Genomic DNA, 25,965 nt, shown 5'->3' with positions numbered 1-25,965 from the left:
AGTGACTGATTTTTGTGACAGCCCCGGAATCGCAAACACAAAGTTTGCCTTTTCCTTAACTTTAATTGTGTTTGCCTAATTCAATGAGGTTGTGCTTAACTCTCCATGCTTTTTGCCTAATGGCATATAATGCAATTTGAATTCGTCTGATAATGTTATTTGCCCAGGGCCGGAAAGTCGCCTTCAATTAAACGGTGAGTGCTGTGAATGGAATTCCAAGCCAATCCTTTTTAGGCCAGGCCAAAACCCTCAGTCAGTCGGCTAAATGCAATAATTAATTGCGCCGGCAAGCCCCCAGCGACTTTTCTGGGACAATAATAGTACAAAGGAGCAGATACCCTGGGTATTGTCGTATTCCCTGGCCATTAGCGCAGGTGTGGCCTGCCATTGACAGCTGGCTTTCGAGAGGAGGTCGTCTGAAAAGGTTTTCGGGATTTGGGATTTCTTTCCCACTTCCCTTTCTGTTTTTATCGAAGGCCTTGTTATTGTCGCATTAGCCAGATGGCTGACGTTTTAATTGGCGCCCAACGGGACGTATGATGAATAAAGCTTTCGCTTTATGCTGTTTGCTTTCAAAGTGCTTCTGCGAAAGAAATATACATGTTGATAGACATTTGTATCCAAGCAATTGAGCACATCTTTATGCAAATGGAAAAGTGGAAATGGAAGTGCAGTCGAACAGCATCGCTCAATGCCAGCAACTACAATTAGAAGCCCCTGCCATCGGTGCACATACTCGCATTTGAGTTCACACATTGACTCGACTTGAACTCGACACCTTTAGAAGCTTTTCATATTGCAATGAAAAGGTTTTCCCCGTCCTTTACCGCCATCATATTCGATCTGAGTTCGATGCGAAGCGGCTGCCACACAGACGTTTCACATTTCCAATTACATTTTTATGGAAATTTTTGTGCTGCCGGGTACTTATTTTCAAGGATGTGGTACATGGAGTTTATGGTGTGATATAAATGGTAAAAATATAACAAAATTAAATCAGATTTAGAGGTTTTAAAGCCATGCTTTCAATACTTAACTTATAACTAAGTGGTTATTTAATGTTTTGTTTATATGCTGACACAAGATTTAAGTTTAATATTTAAATAAGAGGTAACAACTGGTTTCATCCTTTGGAAAACCATTTAAAATCTGAAATCGGAAGCATGGCATATGTAATGGAAAAATTTAAACACAATTTATTACACAACAAGTATGGCAGGATGTTGCTTTCCTATCTCCACCTTTAAGTTCACATCATCGTATCAACTTGCCTTTGCTACGATTTTTTATTGAAACAGTCACTTGTCTCGCTTCGAACTTGGTTATCGTCTGCGTTTGATAGCATTATGTGGCTGCTATTTCAGCTACTTCCGGTGCTGCTGCTACTTCCGGTCATCTGCAGTCTGCAGTTGTACCGCGTCCCCCTGCGTCGCTATCCCTCCGCCCGTCATCGATTCGAGAAGCTGGGCATCCGGATGGACAGACTGCGTTTAAAGTACTCCGAGGAGGGCAGCCATTTGAAAGGAGAGTGGGAGTCGAAGGTGAAGACCATTCCGCTGAGCAATTACCTGGACGCCCAGTACTTTGGACCCATCTCCATTGGCACTCCGCCGCAGAGCTTCCAGGTGATCTTCGACACGGGCTCCTCCAATCTCTGGGTGCCATCGGGCACCTGCTCGTTTCAAATGGTGGCCTGCAGGGTTCACAATCGGTACTATGCGAACAGGTCGACCAGTCACCAGGCCAGAGGAGACCACTTTGCCATCCACTACGGCAGTGGCAGTCTGTCGGGCTTCCTCTCAACGGATACTGTTCGAGTGGCCGGCCTGGAGATTCGGGATCAGACCTTCGCGGAGGCCACTGAAATGCCGGGTCCCATCTTCATTGCGGCCAAGTTCGATGGGATCTTTGGACTGGCCTATCGCTCCATATCCATGCAGCGTATTAAGCCACCTTTTTACGCCATGATGGAGCAGGGACTGCTACTGAAACCCATATTTAGTGTTTACCTAAGCAGAAATGGCGAGAAGGAGGGAGGAGCCATTTTCTTTGGCGGCTCCAATCCGGACTACTATAGTGGTAACTTTACCTATGTCAAGGTGAGCCATCGAGCTTATTGGCAGGTGAAAATGGAGACGGCCACTATACGAAATTTGGAGCTGTGTCCGCAAGGTTGTGAGGTGATAATTGATACGGGCACCTCATTCCTGGCCTTGCCCTACGATCAGGCCATACTCATCAATGAATCGATAGGGGGAACACCCTCGTCATACGGACAATTTCTGATACCTTGCGAAAATGTGTCGAATTTACCCAAAATCACATTCACCATTGGAGGTCGTAACTTTTTCCTGGAGGGTCACGAGTACGTCTTTCGCGATATCTTGAAGGATCGAAGGATCTGCTCGTCCGCTTTCATTGCCGTGGACCTGCCGTCGCCCAGAGGACCCCTCTGGATTCTGGGCGATGTCTTCTTGGGCAAATACTATACGGAATTTGACATGGAAAAGCATCGCATTGGCTTCGCTGACGCCAGGAGCTGAGGCCATGTATGCTGTTTGATGTGCTTGTGCTGCTTGTTATTTCACGGACTGGTTGCCATAACACGCGGAAAATCCAGCAAACAAAAAGGAAAAACAAATAACTATGGTTCTTATGACTGAGGTGTACCCTGTGTTAACTTTGTTTTTGTTAACTTTTAAATATTATGTGTTGATATAATTGGTTAATAAAATTTCATTAAATATATTTTTTAAATTTACCCGGAGATTAGGCTAAAATACGTTACGATTTAATTATAATCATTATATTGGGTAAAGAGTTAGTCATAACTGTCCTTTATAAAGCGATTTTGTATTGAATTATAATTATTAAGCTGTGTTAATTGATATTCATAGTATTTTAAGTACATAATCTAGCTAGAAGTAATTGCCTTTTAATGGCAATTTTTTACACTTTTTAAATTATGCCTTTGGTAGCATAGTCCAAAATACCCATTGATTTCTGGGGCAGCCTTGAAATTTTGTTAGCAAGCTGTTGCTATTTTTGGGCGCGTGTACGTCATCGCATTTGGAACAATGTGGATGCCAGGAGCAAGGGACACTGCGAAAAGGAAGGCAGAAATCAAAACAGAATTTTATTATTTTATTACCTGCTCCTCCTTTTGCTGCCTGCCGTGCATTAGTCCTGTTCCAGTGGCTGCCCCACCAGGATTCTGTGTGGGCGGAAGCTAATCAAAAAAATCGCTTGCAGCCAATGCGAGTCGATAGAGACTGAGGACCTGAAGGCCCAGATGGAAACGAGAAAGATGAGTTCCTTGGGCGCACTGAGGATGTAATTGATTCCGTGGAACAACAATGTCTCCTTTGTCTCTCTGAATTCCCTCGGCAGCGATGCTTCTGGCGGTTTCCCTCCGCTAACCTAAACGCAAATTGAGAGCTTTAAAAAAATTAAATACATTGCTTTAAGTTTACGAGTGACGCGGTGCGTTTGTATTCAAATTCCCAGCCGCGGTCGCGATATCCTTCCGCATACTTTTGACTTTTCCAGCGACTTTTACGAGCTGTCTCAAAAATTGCAAATACCACGTAGACTTCAACTTTCATGGGTGGATGGATTTTGAGGGGAAACTTAAGTGATGATTCTTTGATACATTACAAAGAATTTAACTTGAAATGAAATAAAGTTTAATAACGAGCTAATCTTTCACAACCTATTAAGTAGGTAAATTAAATTATAGCAAAATTATTTTAAAGAATATGAAAATGTATCTTATTTTGTTTTGGGTATTTGTTTTATTCCCCTATTTCTAAAGTTCATCACTTAAGTGATAAATCTTTGATAAATTACAAAGAATTTAAATTAAAATGAAATAATGTTTAATGACGAGCTAATCTTTCACAAGCTATTAAGTAAGTAAATTAAATGATAGCAAAATTATTTTAAAGAATATGAAAATGTATGTTATTTTGTTTTTGGTATTTGTTTTCTTCCCCTATTTCTAAAGTTCATCACTTAAGTGATGGTTCTTTTAAAAAATTACAAAGAATTTAACTTACAATGAAATAAAGTTTAATGAAGAGCTAATCTTTCACAAGCTATTAAATAAGTAAATTAAATGATAGCAAAATTATTTTAAAGAATATGAAAATGAATGTTATTTTGTTTTTTCTTCCCCTATTTCTAAAGTTGAGGGTATTTTTTGTTGAAACCTTATACTCCTGCCCTTATAGTTATAAATATATTTACAAGCAATCTACGATGTATATCTGTGCGTATTGACGTTGCCTTTTTATGAGCACGCATCGTTGGCCTTTGCGCCTTCAGCTTTTCTTCAGTTTTTCTTATTTTTGTGGTTTTTCTTTTTTTTTTTTTGGTGGCTGCGGCGACTGTTTCTTTTTATTGTGGCTTGGCACTTTTTACATTGACCTTTCGCCTTCGTTTGCTTTGGCTGGCGGCTTACACGTCCTTTATTGATACTCTCCGGGCGACTTCTTTTGGCCTTTTTATGGCCTCCATTCACTTTCATTCTTGGCCGAATTTTCGTACTCTCCACACTTGCGGTTTTAAAAACTGTTGACTTTGCTGGCCTTTGAATTCCCCCGTTTTTTTTTTGGGTGAAAAACCGTAGACGAACCTTTTTGGATACTCAGCAGGTGGAGAAAATCGTGTGAGAAATCCAGGGTATCCCCGGACCCACTGCCTTAGATTATTTCCTTAATCCTCCCATCGAACCTTCATAACTTGGTGCTCAACAAAGCAAAGCAAATTCCTGGTCAGCATTAGTTGCGCAAATATTCGATAATAAATACCCATTAGCAGCAGCAATTTTCCAGGACCTAAGCCAGGGAATAAAGCGAGTCCTGAATGCCTTTAAGGCCAGCTTTCCGATTAAATAAAACAGGCTATGAGTCCTCTTTCCCAAGAGTTAAGTCCTGGCGTCTCGAAACGATTTAACCGGCTGAAACGGTTGTAGCCATTTAAATGCTAAGCCGGCGGACGAGCAGCAAGGATTCTCAGTTGGCTTTATTCACCAGTTACAACCGAGTTGTGCAATGTGCTAAATGGCAACAAAAAATCCTGCAGTTCCGGCTACTGGCAGTGTGAAAAATTCAACGAGGCATTGCTGCGTTTTACTCGTTAAGTGGCCTTTGCACAATCAACTCAGTAGTTTACGCTCTTTTGACGGATGTCAAAGCTGTTTGCATACGTCGAAAAAGGTCACAAGTTTATATAAAAGAGCCGAAATATACAACATGCATTTAATTTGTACCAAACTTCGCCTTCATTAAAGGTTAAACAAAATATTTAGTGCCAAAAAACATATTTTCAATTTAATTGTAACCAAATAAAGCCATAACAAAACAACGATAAGCATTGGCAAACATAACAATAAAGGATGCAAACTTCGGCAAGCTGATGTTTATACACCCTTGCAGCTCCTTAAATTTTCTATATTTTGATAAAAAATTGGGAGAAAACGGAAAGAAAGACATGGCTGATCAAGAATATATATACACTATAAGGTCGGAAATGTGCCCTTCACTGCGTTCCAAACTTTTGACTTAAATTATAATACACCCTGCAAGGGTATAAAAACACAGTTCAATCCCTAATAAATATTTTTTATGCTGACTATTTTTGATTGTTGAAAAGATTTAAATGGAAAACAATCAAAAATGTATGAGACACTTTAGTAATTTTTTATAATAACAAATAAAATGGATTATAAATGCAAATATAAAAGTGCAATGGAAATGAACAGCCTTATTCGCGCTTTTCAAATGGGATAAAATAGCAAGTTATTGACCAACTTTAATAACATTTTTTGTTTATAGGGGTATTTGTTTTTTTAAAAACCGTTAAAACAAATGAAAATAAAATGAATATGAATTATTAATTTGAATTGGAAAACCACACGCATGAGTTTGATGTGCTAAAATTCCTTCTTTTTGTAAGTATGCCATGGGAAAAAACAGATTTGTTGGTTAACATTTTGCCACTGTGTTGTTGAAAAAATTGGCGCCGAAAGAAATGCAATAATGGTTAATACAAATAGAAAGCAGGCCTTTTTTAAGAGCACTCTACATTCATTTATTTATTTGGAGTGGTAATTGTGAATTGGAACGCGTGGAATCCACTCGAGGGAGGATATCCAAAAAAAAGTCCTTCAACTGGTTGTCAACCAAACGATTGCCATGGCGAAATGGGAGTAATTGGCCCCACAAATGCCCTCAACTGGAGTCGAAGATTTCTTTAGTGGCAGGTCCTTGCTGCTCATTTGCCCATGTCCAGCCAGATAGCCAGGAGGATTACTATGGCCGAGGACCAGGACCCAGATAAGCATCACAAAAGGGGCGGCCTGCCATCGCCAGAAACTGGGAGGGACCCGCAGAATTAAATCATTCGATAAGATTATGCGTACAATCTCGGGTCGCCAGAATTGTCCCCCGCCATTACTATGCAAATTTACTATGCGTCCCTCCCACTTGGCTGTTTTTATTAAATTCCTCATGGCCATCGTTCCCGCAATGTCCTGGCTAATGACGCTCAAAACCGGGCTAATGAGTCAATAAGGCAATTTGCCAGGACACAGGACCTGTCGTCTATGCATGCCCCAAAGTTGTTATGCCACTTAATTACTTTAATATGACGTTTTGTGTGTTCTGTTATGACAGTTGAGAGGCGGGGGCGGAAGCGGGGGCGTGGCAGCAGGGGGAATCCTCTCGAGCAGGACATTTAAACTAGCCCCGGCCTGCTGGGCCCGTCGCTTGTTTTGCCAGGCACTTTGACACCGACCACCGGACATGTGCGTGCCGCCCGATTCGACAGGACATGCGGTCGGAGGCCAGGATATGGACACCTGCATTGCCAATGTCAATTACTTGCCGGGCAATAGCAATTAATTTTGGGCGTGTGCTCGCAAGCCGGCAAATGAAAACAAATATCTTAGCTACAAGTCAAAACTTCCTAAGCTCAATCGAGAGGCAGTAGAGTTTGGCAACAAACCTCATAAGAACTTTGTTTCCAACTTTAAACTTTCCCAGTTGGGATTTCTTAAAAACTGGATTGCAATTTAAAACAAAAAAGAATGCAATATATTACTTTAGTATCGAAATTTCAATTAAATAAAAGTTTTTTGGTTAGAACAAAAGCCAGAATTTCTTTATAATTGAAACTCAACTTTGTACCAAAAATGAATAGTTTAATTGGAAGAGTAGAATTTTTAATAAGCTTGTTAGGCTCACTTGAAAACCGATACTGCTTCTATTAATGCTTGTGATTTTTGAATTAGTCAAGTGTATTAAATTAAATACATAAATTTAAACTTATTTGGAAGTCACAGTTGTGGGATTTTATAGATGCCATCTATTTTGCTTTAATTTAAACAATCCAGTTTTTATACTAACTTTATCTGTATTTTAATTGAGCTGCCTCGAGATTCTTGAACACTTAAAGACTGATCTCTATATACTGGTCGTAAAAAGGACACTCATACGCTTTGACTCGTATAAATGTACTTACACATGTTGAGCGTCTAGATGAAGGAAAGCATAATGGCCGGGATCATTTATCAAATATCCTTTGTGTCTGCCAGGCAAACATTAATCTAAGCTTCGTGCGAGTGGGTTAGCCCATCAGTTCGAGCAGCCATCCAAAACCACAACCGGAAACTGTTTGAACGGCCCTCGTAGCCATTGAAAATGGCGCTGCCACAATATATTTTGTGTTAAGTAAGATTGCTCTTCGCCCTTTCGCCCCCATCAGGCCGAAAAAGTTTCAGTTTCGGTTTTGGTGCTGAAGGTTGGTCCTTTAGTTTCAAGGACGCACGCCCGCATATCCTTCCAGTCACTTGCCACTAATCCGTGTCGGCAGACGCGAGGACCCCGTCATTTTTAACGCATTACACATACGCCGTGTGGGTCGCGACATTGTTTGCCTTGCTGTCGCGTCTTAAACGTTCGATTTGGGCGAAAAACGTGACAATGTTAACGCAAAATTACACTCAAGTAGGAAAGTAAAGAGAGTAAATAGTGGTTAATGGTGGGAGGTCCTTGCAGGTCCTTAAATCAGCAATTGAATACACAACACAATGGCTGAGTGAAATGAAATCTGCAGTGGCTTAATGGGTAATTATCTCTGGCAATTATTTTCAGAAAATGTCATTTGGAATTCATTGTTGCCCAGAGCCAGTATTTCTACATTAAAACGTAACTACTCCGGGGAATCCTCTTTAAATTGACATAAAAGAGGCGTTAGTCCCCTTGTATCCACCTCTTTCGGTTTGTTTGTTGTGAGAAAACATTAAAGACAACATACCCCGGGACATCTGTCGCCCTTACACAAGCTGTGACATGCATACTAATTAGGGGGTCCCAGGAACTGCCGGATCCTGGAACCCGCTTAAAATGGATTTGGCCAAAAAGCGCTGAATAATAAACCTAATCAGCCGTCAAGTTACTGGCTTAGGGCGAAATTTGAATTTGAATTTGAATGCAAACTGTTTCGAGTGCGACGCAATTCGAGTTGGCAAACTGCTGGCAGTTGGCAGCCTCTAATTTAGTACTTAACCAGCTTGCATTATTTCCCCGTTTCCCGTTTTCCATTTCCCAGAACCAATTCCCCAACTGTCCATCAAACAATTATGCCAGCCAAGTGCATAATTAAGTACGGGAAAACGCGTTCATCTGAGTGCAATTTGAACAGGAAGTTGTACACCACCCTGCACATCCTTTTTGGTGTCCTTTAAATCCATGTGTGTGGGTGTGTCTCCCTATTTTGTTTGTGCAGCGGTCATTCCAAAAAAAATAACTTTCCTGGCGCCTCGTTTTTCACAAAGGACAAAGTCATTCTCCGTTTACCTCGTTTTTGGTCTGAACTCCGCAGAGATTTATGAAATCGAAAAACTTCCAACAATCTGGTCAAGGTAAACGAGTTCTTATTATTTGGATTTGGAAAGAGTCGTATAACTAATTGAAATGGGAAGAGGTCTTAAGGGATATTATTGGGCAGGAGCCAAAAGTTTGGAAACCAGTTCGTGATTTATTGGGCAAAGCCAGCTTTAAATCCCTCATTGAGTTATTTCGAGCTATGCATCCTAATGGGTTAACCACAGAACACTAAGCCACTGGAATTCTATTTGGGATCTGCTCAGCAATTCAAATCAAGTGTCAGGCTGAGGAGGCGATGGGTGGCACAATGAGTGGCCTGCAGTTTGATTTATGCGGCCTGCACTTTTGACAAAGTGTTTGCCATTCGAAGTCTGTCTTTTGTCCCATCTCTCCATCAGTTGCCAAGCCAGGATTCAGTCAAGTGAGAGGGAGGAAACTATGTAGAAAGGAATTCTATGTTTTAGGCAACGAAGTATAGAATACACTTTAATTTACATTAATTAAAATAGTCTAATAGGAACTTAAAAAAAACATGATTAACCAAATAAGCAATTAAATGTTACCCTTTATATTAACATTTCCTTCAAGTCCTCCGATTTTACTTTACTATAACAGCTTAGTCAATGTGTCTTCAACATAATAAAGTCTTTTAAAGCTGCTTTAAGGTAAAAGTTCGTAGCCTAAACGATGGGAAATGCGAGAATTAACTCGGAAATATGTATTCCACTGCCTGGCTAAATTCTGGATAAATTGTAATGCCCAACGGAAGGGTAATAATACAGGCAAATGCCAACTTCCGCCCTGTGGCATTGACTTTGCCGATTGGCCGTTGTTGAGCCAGCAGCTGCTCCTCGGGCTGCTCCTGAATGCGGAATCCTCGGACGGAATGCTCGAATACCAGTACAGTGAAGGCTGCTCGTGCATGGATATGAAATGACTCTGGGACTGGCCACATCCCTTCGGGGCTTCAAGTTTTTCGCTTGCCTGCTTACCTTAAATTATGTTGTGTACACAATATACACAAAGAGTGTTCTTTTTCGAGCGACTCCACCTGAGCGAAGCACTGGCATTATACACGGGAAATATGGTACATAGTATTGTTATCAAGAGATAAGAAGTTTCTTCTGTTTCTATACATCTTCTTTCCAAAGTCCCTTTACTCAGTTTGTTGTGGAAGTTTTCCTGCTTTTGACAAGCAAATTTGTCGGACATAACAAAGGAATAATGCCGGAAGAGGAAAAACTTATTGGTCACTCAGTAGCCACAAAGTTCGTGATGAAAACTGCTGGCAAGTTTATGCCCAACAAAGATAAGAATATAATTAAGTTTCCAAGAAATTGAATGCACTCAGTTTGATAGGCTGTAATGCCACCTTTGAAAGTGAATTAAATTGCAATCAATAAACCATGCGCTTGAGTGAAACGGTAATGCAGTCGACTAACCACAATGATTAATGAAAAATCGCTAATTAAATTTGCAAACAATTGCTAAACCAAGTGTCAGTAATTACTCTTATTAGGAGAACTTTAATAGTAAAACCCATTGTGGAGTGGCATTAAAAATGCAATGGAAATAAGCGTCTGAAAGGAAAAGCGGGTAAAAATAAATTCATGCTGGCGAGGGGAGCAAATGGTCTTTCTCCAGGGATTCTGTTTACTTGGCATGACCCACTTTGTCGCCTCCCCCTTTCTTTCCCGCTCACACACTATTCCCTTCTCGCTTCCCCTCTCGCCCCCAGAAACTTTTAATTTGCGAATTTTGTTGCATATTTTTTGATGATTTTTGTTGTGTTGCTTTGTTGCTCTCCGAGTGCCAGGACGAGTTCTGCAACTGTCGAGAGAATAATTTCCCAGCTATTACAATATGCAAAGCCCTTCAGAAATGTAAACCACACCGAAAACAATATTTGACTGACAATATTTGACCTGAATTTCATAATTTAACAAGTCAATGAAACCGTGGTGTCACAGAAATCGCTTTAACATAAAGAAATAAATCATTTAAAAGGAAAACCATTCTTCGTCATTTAGAATCCTTTAAAAGTTATTTTATAAAATCCAGGAATGATTTATGGGAATATTTTATTATTACCTTGTTTCTTGAATATTTAAATATATATAGCCTATGGCAATTTGACTATGTTTTCTCTGACAAAATTTAAAGCATAGCCCAACCGTTTAGCATCTATTCCCCAACTTCATTAACCGACGACAGGCAATCAAAATCGAATCAAATCCCCGGCTAGTTTCCACACAAGTGATTAACTTTGATCAGGCCGGGATTCAGTGAGTCAGTCAGGAAGTTCCACTCAATGATAAACGAGTGGAAATACTGCAGTCATGGCTAAAGTGGCCCTCGAACTGGCATGGAATCACTGAAGCATATTGTTGGCCATCAGAAATGACAAACAGATTTTGCATCGATGAAAATGTTTGATGTGCAAATCCCTAGAGTTTTACCAACTCAACCCAACCCAAACCAACCGCACTCACTGGATTTTGCGGTGGTGGAAAAGCGGGTAAGATGCTCCATTTTCATTTACAAATCGTGTGCGAAAATTGTGGAAAGCTTTCTGTCTTTCTGGCAAATGGACTCGCATGTGTGGCTTCCTGGTTGGCCCCCTTTTAAAACGACGCACATTTAGTTCCACATCAACGGCAGCTGACAATGAATTCCCGCTTTTAGGCAGCCATAAAATATTTGCGGCAATCACCAAAACCACAATGGAGTTACGCTTCGCTTTTTGGGTTACTTGAAGGATGGGGCATAAAGTGTCTGCAATTTCCGCATGTATATTAAAAATGCGGCAGCGAAATTGAAATATTCTTGGGCTTACCTAGGCTCTCTCCACATGCTCCACCAGCTTAGGCCCATAAATCTTGGCCTTAGCTTGAGCCGGAGCTCATGGACTCATGTGCTGGGGACTCCTTTTCCTTAATGGCCGAACAAATTTATTTATTTAAAATTATCCCCGAACAAAGTCTGCTCTTTGTCATTGCAAAGCTCCTGGGCCGTTGGAAAATTATGCAAACGCAAACAGAAATAGAATGTAAACACTCGAAATTGAATTTTAATAACACAGCGCCAGCAAAGGCAAATCAAATGAAATATTTAATGAGACATTAATGCGCCGTAAACTCGTTTCTAATTAGAGTCGACACTGGTCGAGTCTTTGCAATTTTGGCTTTTTGTTTTATTTACATCCAGAATTTCTTCTGGAAGGGTCCACAGACTAGATTGAAGAGGGTGGATTGACTGCCTGCTTCGCTTCAGTCTGCTGCTCATATTTGAATATATATTAAATTTGATGTGGCCTTCATTTTAAATTCAAATCAATGGCAAAATCTGCTAGAGAAAAACAAGAAAGCTAATCAATATATTTGAGAGAAAAAATATAAATTCTTTGCTGCAGGAAATGGAATTCTCCATCTCAACTGGCATGCATCATAAATAGTTGGCTGCATTTTTCATTCGCCCCCCATCAACATTAATGATTTTCTTTTGCTTGCACAGCTGCTCCCATGTGGCGTATACGTAATAAAGACTGGCAGGCCATTTTAGAGCGGCAATATGCAACAACTTCTAATCAAAATGGCAAACAGCTTGCGCAACCGATCCACAATGTGGATAATGGTGCAACTTTACCCCATAAGACTACAATTAGTAGTTAGTTGGCAACAAAGGATACACCCACGAAACACTTTTAGAACGGATATGACCAAACAAGTCACTTTAATTGCAACCATAATCAAACTAAATTGTTAGCAAGGATTAGCAGGCGAAAGTGCCAGATCCGGTTTGTGATTCTGACAAGCAATTAAGGGTGTTCAAGGAGTGGACCTCATAAAGGTCATGTTTTTACACACTTGCCAGCTTGCAAAAGGAAAAAGGCTGGCACGTAATGTGGGGCAATATTATTTATACAAATAAATATGTCTGACTTAAATAAATTATTTGCACGTCAGAAGAAAGAATTTAAGGCATTCAAATCCACTCTGTTGTCCAGCTATACATAAAGACAGAACAAAACATGGGAAAGTACTTGAATGCTAATCTATTATTGAACTTACCCTTCTGGCCAACTGGCCCACTGGCAACTGCATTCCAGTAGCTCATCAAATATTTATAGCCAGAGAGCAGACGAAGGTCCGGATGGCCCGGATTTGCTTTGATATGCAAATGCAGTCGAGGGAAATCCTCGACAGTCCAGCCAGAAATTTAATTTGTCTGTTGCCACCAACTGGAAACGCGTGTTCGGGGCTTTAAGCTTATGAATAAAATGCATTTAATAACTACTGACCTAATTTATTCCGCCCCCACCACCCACTGGTCATTTGCATATACTGCGCACCAACAGCTTGAGGGCATGGTTCACGCTTGATTTCAATATGTGCTCGATAGAGAGCAACTCCGGGAAAAATACAACACTACGTTTATCGGGGGTATGGGCTGCCGGCATGTGTCGACATTTGGACTATTTAAGCGAACATAAATTTTCATTATCCAGGCGGGATTTGTGGTCATTGTCTAAGCACGTTCTGCACTTACACTTTCGTCTTTGTTTGCAGCCAAAATGGGCGGCAATAAAACGAGTAACATCCTCAACCAAATAAGCGTAAGTCAACGCTTTTGATGAGCAATCATTTCCAGCTTTATCGTAGATCACATTGCATTCCTGTCAACCCAGTTGATTTCCCACCACCTGCTTGTTGTTTAAACAGGCAGACTAAGTCATAACCAATTCCCCCTTGTCTAGAACAGGTGTCTGTGATGACTCCCAAAATGCCAACTCATGGTAATTATTATGCTCCCGAGTGGCGCAGTGGAGTTAAGCAGGTGTCAGATCCTTCCTTGGATCCTAGACGAAATTGTGCTTGACAACAACTAAATAATTTCTAAACTTAAGAAAAAAATGTCTTTGAAAATTCGTGCGTACTTAATCAAATTCCTTAAATTTCATAAATTGGTTGTAATAAATTTTAGTAAGGTGCATACTGCTGTGCCTTAGCTGCTGTTTTAGCTTTAAAAAGTGTATATTACTCATACGACATGTGGGCTCATTTGTTGCTTACAAGTTTAATGATGGTGGGGGAGATTTGAAAATGTCACAAACTATTTATGATTTATGTTTAAAGTTAGGTTCACACTCTCAACAAAATAAACAGACATTTTACATATTTTTCCAAGGCATTAAATAATGTTGTAATGATTATAAATACTTTTTAAGATATTTATAATTTTTTGCTTCGTTGGTTTTATTTTTATAATCCAAATTTTATATTATAAACATTAATTTTCAGGAAATATACTTTTGTTATTAATTGCACCTTCAAAAATTTAATTTGGTGTAAGGAGTCAGGTGGTTATTTTTCTCCAGTATGTTATAATGAAAACATCAATTTTTTAAATAACTTTTTGTTTTTGTAGAGTGTATTATTAGAAGCCTTGCCCGTTAGGTGCTTGGCACATTTCCCAAATTAACCTGGCCGAAACCAGCCAAACACACACAAACAAAGACACACACGCACAGAGGCGTTAGTTTAAGCGGCTTGCGTGTTTGACAGCCGCTGTGCATATGTGTGCGATAACCATTTCTATTGCCTATCTGTGGAAGTGAGCGCCACGGGGACACGGGGACACAAGGACTCCCAGGACAGACACACAGTCTGTGGGTGTCACGTTTCGCCAGCCAAAACATCCGCTGTGAGTGGCATACGCAAAATACCAAACAAAACAATGCCAAAACCCACTATACATAGTATAAATAGATAGATGGGCGAATGGGGTCGCCTCGCATGGCAATGACTTCATTTGGATAGATTTCAGGCGTATGTTTTCACGCCGCCATTGAAAATCGAACAATCAAATGGCCCCATTCTGCAGTTTTTGTTACCAATAAAATTCAATTGCCCGCTGGCCACATGTCTAATTATGGAGTATTGAATGGGGAAAACGGATAAAACGAATATGGCCAGAGAATCTGGGGGCAAACGCAATTGGCAGCTCCATTGCAGATGTAAAACTCAATTACGCGGCGGTATTGCAATAGCAGTTGCTGGTGCAACATTGCAGCTATCATCCCGCCAGCAACATGTATGTGATTCCCCGTTTCCTGCCGCTGACATACTCGTTTTGCGAGCCACTTGGTGGCCATAATGTGCGGTCAAAGCAAGCTCGCAGCAACACCAACAGCAGCAACACCAACGGCACCGCAGCAACACCAGCAGCACAGGAGCAACATGAAAAGCAACGACTACTTGAGCTCCTTTCTGCGGCTTTTTACACGGGCTGGCGTTGACTTGGCTACGAGTTTGTGGCTTTGGTTTGGACTTGTAAGCCAAACGACAAGAAGCACAGAGCTGATAATGGTAATGATGATGATGGCTGGATGGAGCATTTGCCAAATCAATTTAGGACATGAGGGTGGCCCTTTCTGAATGTCAAACAAAAACAAAATCTTAAATGGAAATTGGCTTTTAGAACAGGGCTTTCTCCGCACAAAAAAATACGTTGCCTAACCCCAGGCGTTGGCCTTAATGACTCAACTGCGTGTGCAAAACTGATGATGCTGTTTGCCTTTGTCAACTCGTTTGGTTAAAAAAAATAATAAAAATCCAGAACTCATTAACTCTGCCTGACATCATAGCCGCCACGCCCCCAAAAGCCCCTCTAAATGTTTGTGCATTCCAGATTCCAGTGTGATTATTTGCATGCTGTGCACTGTTGAGCAAACAATTGGCAATGAAGATGAAGGGGTGAAGGGTTGGCCGGGAAACGAACCGTTATTGCCACACAATCTCGATGTGCAAATATTTGGATTGTATAAAAAATCGCACACACACAAAAATTACAATCCCAAACCGACCCATTTGCTAAAAGGGGTGGTCGGGGCAGGACCAGTTATTGATTTCATTTGAAAACAAACTCCAAATCTGCAGCAGACATATAAGCTGAGGCAGGGCCACTATTACACAATGGAAATTCAATGACAATCAACATTATTTAATCGCCGTTTGTCGTCATAGTTTAAATTGCTTTCATTTTAAATACATTTGGGCCCGCCAATCGAATCGTCTTGAAATGTATGCTTAAACTTTCTATCTTTGCAAAATTTAACTATTTGAAACTTAAGGATAACCATTTTTATTTTCATTGATTTTTGTAAGTTCAAATCAACGATAATTAGTCGTTCCCAACTTAATTAGCAAAATAAACATACAAAATGTTTACAAAAAAGAGAACTTGTAATCCCAACTACAAATCAAAAGCAGTTTCTTCTTAGCTTTGCTCGACTGTATAAACTTATGAGTTCGGATCAGGGCCGGGCCGGTTGCCATAATAAATTTATAACAAATGACATTGGGCAGCCTAATAAATGTGGTCCTATTAGTCCGAGGCCCCAAGCAGTGACCATTTAAGCAACCGAATGCCAATTGAACGCACACACATGCACAGGAAGAAAATGGAGGCAGGACAACGATGTGGACATGAAATATTATTTCCTCGAGAGAACGGAAGAGTGAGTCCGGGGTGCTCGATGTATAAATAGTTTGATTTAGTGCCGCTGCAGCAGCAAAAACGATGACTGCGAGAGCCACAAGGACATGGTCAGAGCGAGCGTTGGATGCTGATAAGAAGGACCCTACGATCAATTATTGCTCCATGACTGGTGGCTTGTAAACAAGTCAGGAACGTGCCTTTAATTAGTTTCAATCAAATAGCCGAGAAATCATTGTGGCAGGCACATGTATAAATTATGGACCTGTCGGGTAACTGCTCAACCTTTCTTATTTGGACTTTCCCGACCACAATGAGTAACCTGAATATTTGGCAAACATATTTGCCCCCCATTAATGACGCAAGAATGTCTGCCAGACAAGCCGGAAAAGGGCAGTTTTACGGCTGCGGAAAATGTGTCATTAAAGCGACAGTTTACGCACAGTCAGGCTTTGGGACTTGCAAGCGAGCAATTGCCAATGATGATGTGTGGCGGGAAAATCCGGCAAATATCATACATATGGCCGTAAAATCGCACATAATAAAGGGTGCAGTTAAAACGTCTTTAGGGTCCGTAAATCGCCCAGTTAGCCTGGTTTAACGGCTCACGCAACAATGTAAACAGAGATCGAATGATTAGCGATTGGGGAAGCCAAGGAGATACCAGTTTTTTCTGCATATTTATTGCATTTATTGACGTAATTCAATGGAGAACTAAGTTGGCCTGCATATATATTCATATCTGTATTTTCAATGCAATATTCTTCACAATTTATCTTCTTGACGCAATCGCCGCTATTTGTATGTGTAGGTGTGAGTTGGTTTGTGTGTTTTCGTGGTTTTTTGTTTAACATTATCGCCATTTCTAATGTGTAGTCTCAATTATGATTTCGTGCGTATCCAGATCGGGCACGGCGAACTTCATGGGCAAATAATCATCGGGATGCATGTGGGACATCTGGTTGACCTCCAGCTGGGCCCGCTCGTGGTCTTCATGGCACTTGCTCTCGTGCTTCTCGTAGTCGGCGAACGTATCGAAGATGGCCCGACACACCATGCACTCGAAAAAGCTTCTGCAAATGGAAACCGGTTAAATTGGTACTTTGCTAATGAAAGATTAAGAAGGAGCTGTCTTTTCTGAAATTTCTGCGTAATAACTGATACTTCTATTCAAATATACCACGAGTAGTATCTTTACATTAACTAAAAAATAGGATCTATAAGTATAATTTTTTTATGTATGAATATTTTCTGTAACTTTTAATGATATGCATTTTTATGAAGTAACACATGAAATAACTTTCTACTTCTTAAGCTTCAAAGCCTATTTATAACCTCAAACTCTAAGTCAGGTTTCAAGGTATCCATCCACTAAAATTTTATAAGCCAATAGGACGATTTCAAATCACAGAGCAAATAAGTAAATTAACCAAGCAGCCCAGATATTAAATAATAACTGATTCAAGAAATTTAATCTATTGTTCGATTGCCTGTAAAAAGCTCACGCTTATGTATCTGATCTATTTGATTTCATAACCTATTAGATTATAATAGAAAAAAGAAAATGATCGAATTTCTAATTATCTTATCTCATCGGTTTGAAGTTACAGCCTATTGCAATCAGTTTCAAATAGATTGATTGAGGTAGGTCTTAGTAGATTAAATGAGTCACAGGGCATCTTGATCGACTTCAACTGGGGGCTACTTACGGTTTCTGCTCCGCCTCAAGGCGCTCCCTTGCCAAAGCGGCCGCCGCCTGGATGGAGGCGGGCACATCCACGTCGACGCCCTCCTTGATGTGCGACTGCAGGTGGCGCTTGAAGTTGGACAGCTGGGTGAAGCCCTTTTCGCAGTAGTTGCACTGGTAGGGCTTGGCGTTGAGGTGGCCCAGCTTGTGCTTCTTGAGGTTGACCAGCTGGGAGAAGTATCTGCCGCACCGCTGGCAGCGGAACGGCTTTTCGCCGGTGTGTGTCATCTTGTGGCGCTTCATGTTGCTCTGCTGGGTGAACGACTTGTTGCAGAAGTTGCAGGTGAAGGGTCGCTCCCCGCTGTGGACCGCGTAGTGTCGTTGCAGGTTCACCGCCTGGGCGAAGGCTTTAGAGCAGATGTTGCACACGAAGGGTCGAACATCGTTGTGGACCTTCATGTGACGATCAAGATTCCCCGAGTTGCAGAAACTCTTGGCGCACAACTTACACTCGTAGGTGGTCTTGTTGTGGTTGTGCACCTCCTGCCTGTGCAGCGTTTGGTCCCGCTTACTTTTAAAAGTCTATTACCAAAGGATAGCGATTAGATCGGGGTTATAGCTGCGATTTCCCAGACACTTACGCGGTCGCAGCGCTTGCAGCTGAACTGATTGACCACCGCCTCGTCAAATTCTACCTCCATGCCGGCCATCTCGCTGCTGGCTAGCACATCGATGCTATCCGACTGGGAGTTCTCAAGATGGGGACATCGAAAATCTGCAGGATAGGCGGCGTAAAATTCACTTTAATTAACTTATTCTGTAATTCTGTAACTTTTCGCGTCTAGAAAAGTCATATGGTGGTTGAGTGTGACCATATGCCGACAAAGAAGTTGTTGAAAAAAATACTAGAACCAAATAATACCGCCAGCAGGACATTTCAGGGAATTTTATATTTAAACTATTTTTGATTTAAGCCACTGAATGGAATGGTTCAAAGATGAATGAATGAGTTTTAATATAATTTTTTGAAAGTTATTTTCTAGTTAGTAGTTTGCTTTAATTATAATTAAATGCATGTCCTACTTGTTTTTTCTTACTTTTTTTTTGATTAGGCTGTGTTTTTGGGAGGAGTTTTGTGGACTCTGAAACCCCTACCTCTTTTAAGGGAAGTTATATTCTAGGTAGTAGTTAGCTGTAATTTAATTTTTACTTACTTATTTTTTGATTAAGCTGGGTTTCTTTGTGAAGTTTTGTTGACTCTGAAACCCTTACCCCAATATTGGGAGCATTAATTCTTTATGTTTTAAAAGTATACAAGTTAAAACCACTAGCATTAAATTTAAGTTCAAAAAGAAAGTTTAATAACATAATTAACTTTTAAATAAAGTCATCTAAATATATTTTATGAAAACTGTGACCTGTGTCTGGTATTTTCTACCATCTCCCAGCAGTGACTCGTGACTGACTCGATGTCCCATCTCTAGTTGCCCCTATCGCGTTAGTGCTTTTTCCCGAGATGCTGAGATAAATAGAAATTAATTTTGGAAAAGCGATTTTCTTTTGTTTACCACCATGGCCACCTATTCCAATCAGCACTGGCTGCTTTCCCACATCCGGAACTCCTTCATCTCCACGGATGACACGGGCATGTGTGAAACGGTGATGCTGAGCGATGACATGCCTAAGCACTATTTGCGCAAATTTGGGAACTCGGGCGCTGGAGGGGATCACTACCACAGGAGGCGGGGGCACAAGCCACCGCCTGCCGGAGGCGGGACCACGCCCGAGCGAAACACCCGCCATCCGGATGCACCGCTCCAGGAGGTGGACTTTATCTGCTACCCGGGACTGGACCTCAGCGACGACGAGGAGGATATGTCCACGCACTCTTTCGACATTCAGATGTATCCGGAGGTGGGCGCCCATCGATTTCGCTCCAACACTGCCCAGAAACTAGAGAAACTGGATATAGCCAAGAGGAAAGCGGCGCGTATTAAAAGTATCAACTACCAGGAGGAAGTGCAGCCGCCCGACAGCGAGGATTTCTTTAGGCGCAAAGAGCTGCCACTCAAAAAAGATGAACCCGTGGAAAAACCATCCAAAACCAACGAGGACGAGTTGTCGGACGAGGGTATTCAGAGCCAACTCACTGAGCAGCTGGCCAAGAGTCCGAAGCAAACCCAGAATCGCTTCATTGAGTTCGCCCGCTTCGATGGCACTTCCCAGGTGGGAATGCAAACCAAGAGGATCAACGTGTATCTAAATATGCTTCCCGAACCGGATCGCAACTATCCGTTGAAGATCTGCGTCTTAGCCACTGCCAAAATCCAGGAGGTCATTGGCTATGTCTGCTACAAGACCTCCTTACAGTATCCCGATGTTCCTTTAAAGTCCCTGCAGCATTACGCTTTGTACATGACGGAGGATAATGACGACATGGAGGACTTTCCGCCTTTGGACAACCGCGAACCCTGCTCCAAGTTTGGCTTCTCCCATCTCACACTAGCCGAACGTCGGCCCTTAGCTCCGGTGACCCGTGTGGATTACCACGGCCAGCTGGGCACCAAATCCATGACTTCCGAGGAGGACAAAGCGGCGCTGGCCGAGGCAGCTGTCAAGGCTCTGCAGAATATCAACCTAAATGGAGGGAAGAGTAATCCAGGAAAAGGAGAAGATAGTCCTAGTGACTATGTAAAGGAGTACGAGAAACGCCTGCTGAACCACAATGACATGCTGGAAGCCCCTATGCACCGCACTTTCCGCCTAAACATCATAGACAAAAGGTTCTTCAAATCCGATGTGACCCTTGGCATCTCCGGCGAGAGAATAGAGATCGATCAGTACAAGAACGCCAAGTTCTGGCCGCAGAAAAAACCCGTATCGACTCCCATCGATTTGGTGGCTCACTGCGAGATTGTGGAGCGACGGCATCTGAAGGCTCTGCTGCGCATCTGGCTAAAGTCCAACTCCTCGTCGCCTTCCTTCACCACCGGCTGCGCTTCGGCGCCGATCAATGCCAGCGTGACCACTCTGAATATGGGAAGTGCCAGCGCGGGGAATGCCCACTCGCCCAACAGTCCGGGACACTCGTCCGGTTTCTTCTCGAGCAGCAATATTCGCTACAAGCACTACGACTTCGACACGGACACCCACACGGCGGACCAGATCCAAAGCAAGCTGACATGCATCCTGGAGATGCGGTCAAGCGAGCTGAGGCGCGAGTTCCTGCTGCAGCGCGAGCGGAAGATGGAGAAGCGGCAGCTAAAGTTGTAGTATTTATTCCTATGGCGGCGGCTGCTGCTCGTGTGCCTAGCAGGCGGGCTACTGCCACTGCCGCTGCCACGCCCCCGCCTACGCCTCCGTTTCCTGTTCGATAAGTTGTATTAGTTGCTAACTAAAGATTGTGTTACACATGTTTGCCTAGCCTGTAAGTATTTATTGAACTCACCTAACTACGAATCCTGGTCCTGAAAATAAAAATGCAAAAACACTTTAAATTTGTTTCTGAAAACTTACCCGCAAAAGTTAATTTAAGTTTATCTTTAAATGTATCTTGTAAAGTATGTGCATGTGTTTCTAAGCTTCCGCCTTACTGCTGGCGTTTTCAGAGCGGTTTTGACGCGATTTACAGGCGATTTTCACGCGTTTTCAGTCGTATCTCTCGATTTTATTTCCGTTTCTCTCGCTCCACTCATTGTAATTGTCTGTAATCAATATGCAATTAATCTCACAGACGCCCCAGACTGGGGACGGGCCTAACGGTTGTCGTATTACTGCATATTGTTTTTAGTTAGCAGTTTATTTTTAGTTTAGCAATGTCAGCGATGAATGGGTTGGGCTGGGTCGTCTGTTAACAGCTGTGCAGCTGTCGAGAATAATGCCTAACTGCCGTTAGACGATTGTTGCATGCATATATCTATATCAGCGGCTAACAAGCGATTGTAGCCTGTTCTAAGGCCAAGGTTAGCGACTCGAAATCACGCCAAAAAGCGCGACATTTGAGGCCATTCGTCTGATGCTGATGATGATGCTGTTTGGCGTGACCAAATCGAGGCAACTTGGCATTCTCGATCTATGGCCAGTGATTCACTGGAGATGCAATTCCCCGAGGAAGTGTAGCTAAGGTGAGACCTAAATCCCACATCACTCATACGCCGCATGTGCCAAAAATGACTAACAAATGCCCGCGATCTCAAATGGCCGATAAAATAAAAGGAAAACGCCTATTTTCATGTTCGATATGTCCAGTCAGTTGGGGTTAAATGATTTATGCCTATCTGGTGCAGCCTTGGCAGAAACTCTGGCCCATTCTTTCGAGAGACAAATTTGAATATCGCAGGCAATTTGTCAAATGCAATGATATTTATAGTATAGATAGAATTTATTATCGGCAAGTGCGTTGCCTTCGAATTTCTGTATTTCTCTTTTGTCTAGTGAATTTCACCGAAAGCAGCATAACTATCAGCTAATTTGCCTAAGCAAATTCAGCAGAGGCGGTTAATTTAGACAAGGATGCGACTGCAGCTAATTGAAAGTCAATAAATGCATTAAAACAACGACAACCTTGACATTGAAAACGAATGACAAACAGCGAAAAGTTCACTCAATATGAAAGTTGCCAGGCATTATGCGATTTTATATGTGATATGTATATGCTATATGGTATATGTGGTAGGCGGGGCAAGAAACTTGGCACGCATGTGAGCGGATTTTCACTGCGAAAAATACGAAAAACACAAAAGTGAGCGGACCTCGTTGTCAATTTATCAATTGCATAAAATAATAGGCCTAGGCGCATAATTTAATGTCGCGTTGTTTGCCATTTTTGAAGGCCGCTGCACACATATTCCCCTATCTGTATTGAGATATATTTTGTATTCTATGGCTGCACATGCAGATTAATCGCTGGAAATTGCATTTTGCGCCTGAGTCACGCAACCGGACCCAAAGTTCGATTCGGTTATGATAGCCGAAAGATACGGCAGCTAAACTTCCAATTATAAGTATTTTTGAGCAATTCATAAACAGCATTAAGCTATCAGCGATCGGCGTTTCTACTTAACTTCTCATTGCCGTACACTTCCAGATACACTTCCGTTTAGCGATGTTTGTTTTTCTGAATGCTGTGGGAATTTTAATAGTAGTCGGGGAATTAATTGAGCTATTAATGGATTAATTTATGGCATACTCCCCAACGGTAACTTGCATGCTGAAAATTGCTAGAATAATTCTGCCATTTCATAGATCACACAGCTCCCTTTCGACCAATTTCGTAAAAACAAACTCGCAGGCCATAAACGTTATGTCGGTCTTTTCATTATAGCCATAACATTTTGCACATACCAAAGACCCAGAGACCAACCCACACGGAGACAGGCGTTGCCCCAATGCGTTGCACGCACCAAAAACTACAAAAAAAATAAATACAAAAATTACAAAAAACCAATCGGAGACCCACAGCTCGAAAAACGCTTGCGATTTTAATTGCACAACTCGGGCGGATTGTGGATTGCCGATTTTTTTCGGAAAAGTGCGCTGCCCAGCCCCACACACAACAAAAAGTACCCATATCAACAGGTGAAATGTTAATAAGTATGATATAAAGAAATAATATTTTTGATTCCCAAAAACCTTGAAATTATTTTTATTTTAAATTTTATAATTTAATGGAAAGAAAATTACCTCGAATGGTAAAAAAGTCTTGGTAGCAAATAAAAAGTTATATATTGACCTATATTTTTTATGCAAGTATTCTTTTATATATATTTTGTTTATTGAATTGCTATAATTTTTACCTGATATGAACTATGTTTTGAATATTATTTTAGGTAATGAACATTTTTTTGATGCACTACAAAAAATAAAACAATCTATTACTGATATGCCTAACAAGATTAATGATTTTTTCCTGTGCACAGCTTGTTCTCCACTTTGAGACATTTGTAACCCAATTCTGTCGCTCGGGAAAGGAGGCATATATGCACTTTGCGATTTACATTTCGAACTGCGGCGGCTTAATTAAAAGCGTGCTGCACAATGGCCCGGCAGTCGAATAAAAAATATGCTATATGTAACGCCATACCTGGAGGTCAGCCGTTCGGTCTCCAACCTGTTGCATCCCCATCTCCAACTCCTTTTCCATATCGATGTCCATGTCCATCTCCTGCCCAGAATCGCGGACCAGTCGCCGGCGGCGGCAATGTCTTCCTGCCTCCATCAGCGATAAATTGTGCTGGCATCAGCCTCTGCCAAGGTCGCTTCCTTAATGAAGTGCCGAAACTTGGGCTCGTTTCGTTGCAGGCACTTGACATGGAACTGGTTTCGGGCACCGCTCTCAAGTGGATGCCACCATCAGATGCAGGTGGTGATTGCAACTTACACAGAAAAGAAATTTTAGCGGAAGTTTACTTTCCATTTTAAGAATGGTCATTATAAAAGAAAATCACGTATACAATGGCTAAGCTATTTTATAATCGCTGTTGGGAAATTGTATCTATAGGTCTTCTTGAGCAATGCAAGATATTTGTAAATTCTATTTCAATCGAATCAATCTATAAATAAGTGTTTCGATCCATCTATCATTCCAGAACTATAAACCAAGCTTTGGAAATAAAGTTGCAAATTAAATAACTGTTAGGATAGCATATTGCTATTTGAAATTGAAACTTTTTTATAAGCTAAGTAACATTTGTAAATTAAGATTTCAGTAAACACCCTCTCTGATTTTTTCTCGGTGTAGATCGAAACAAGCCGAAGGTTGCATTGCCCTTGTCCTGAACCTGTTTTCTGCCTGCTTTCCGCACTCTCATCCCGATAAAAGGTTCTGAGTTATGTAATCCCAAGTAGGAGCCTGTTGCTTTGTGCGCGGATTCTCATGACCCACTTTCGTGGCCATCCATACAATTTGCAGCCATAAATCCGTTTAGCCGGACACTCAGGATATGCGATCATAACTCATCAACTTCGCATAATACGAGGAATTAAAGGTAGTGTGTAAATAGCTGAAACATTGAACTTGAGGTGAGGGAAACTGTCTTATTGATTGTCAATTATTCGCCAACTGTCATGCAATCTAATGAGCTGAGGGGTCTGAATGGGGCGGCGTGATTAAAATATATTATATATGAAAATGCAATCATGCAATAAGTAATGCTTCATACTCCATTTCGGATATCTAGCCTGATCGGTGTTGACAGCTATATCTTCCCACTCGAAACTCGAAAAATCTCTGGGGCGAAGTGAATTTTTCGCGTAGGCTCAACAGCACAGCAACGCGTGCAAAATGTCAACAGAAGGACAAACTTCAGCTAACAATTGCTAATGTGCGCCGATCGCAGGCAGATCGGCCACAGCTATAGATCGGTGGCCCTGAACGCACTACTTCGACTGCGTCTACGGCTCTCGGAAAAAAGTGCAAAAAGTAAATAAACGCTAAATAAAGGCAAATAAATGCGTGAACAAAGCAAGCGAACAACAATGCAGCATAAGGCTTAAAAATTGGCTTTTAGAGGCAATTTGCTACCTCCCTCCCCTTTTTTTTTTTTGTGTGTTGTTAGTCGAATTGACCTACCTCAAATCTATCCACTTCCTGGATTATTTCAAGCTTTGGGCCACAATCAAATGAGTTGGATTAATCGATCTTGACGGGACACGCCTGCCGCACAAACAGAAGGAAAAAACCGAAAATAAAAATCATAATTTTGATTTTTATTAAATAAATCATTTGCCATTTGCGGTTTGTTTGTTGGCTGTGCTACCACCAGGCCCATAAACAATAAAAACTCTTGATTTCTTATTGTTGCCTTTGCTTTGTTAGTGTGCCAGTGTGTCTCTTACCGCAAGGTTGCAAGATTTTTTCTTTTTCGCTATTCATTTATCTTATTTATTTTT

At 41.4% G+C, this 25,965-nt stretch overlaps 3 protein-coding genes across 3 annotated transcripts; 2 read left to right on the top strand and 1 right to left on the bottom strand.

The window, feature by feature from the left end:
• Window positions 1-1,346: 1,346 nt before the first annotated feature.
• Window positions 1,347-2,543, top strand: LOC108045047 (lysosomal aspartic protease). Its single transcript, XM_017124218.1, has one exon. The coding sequence runs from the start codon at window positions 1,347-1,349 to the stop codon at window positions 2,541-2,543; it is 1,197 nt and encodes a 398-aa protein (XP_016979707.1).
• Window positions 2,544-17,049: 14,506 nt separating this feature from the next.
• On the bottom strand, window positions 17,050-18,949 carry LOC108045028 (zinc finger protein 239). Its single transcript, XM_017124200.2, has 3 exons — window positions 18,717-18,949; window positions 18,098-18,657; window positions 17,050-17,461 (listed from the first exon to the last, which is right to left on the bottom strand). Exons 1-3 carry the CDS (start codon window positions 18,783-18,785, stop codon window positions 17,254-17,256), a joined length of 837 nt encoding a protein of 278 aa, XP_016979689.1. The 5' UTR covers window positions 18,786-18,949; the 3' UTR covers window positions 17,050-17,253.
• A 624-nt stretch (window positions 18,950-19,573) lies between these two features.
• LOC108045084 (stress-activated map kinase-interacting protein 1) lies at window positions 19,574-21,572 on the top strand. Its single transcript, XM_017124275.1, has one exon. It carries the CDS (start codon window positions 19,648-19,650, stop codon window positions 21,346-21,348), a length of 1,701 nt encoding a protein of 566 aa, XP_016979764.1. The 5' UTR covers window positions 19,574-19,647; the 3' UTR covers window positions 21,349-21,572.
• Window positions 21,573-25,965: the final 4,393 nt, after the last annotated feature.

Source organism: Drosophila rhopaloa, unplaced genomic scaffold, assembly GCF_018152115.1.
Source record: "Drosophila rhopaloa isolate 14029-0021.01 unplaced genomic scaffold, ASM1815211v1 contig_115, whole genome shotgun sequence".
Lineage (NCBI taxonomy): Eukaryota > Metazoa > Arthropoda > Insecta > Diptera > Drosophilidae > Drosophila > Drosophila rhopaloa.
This window is presented reverse-complemented; position numbering and strand designations above follow the sequence as displayed.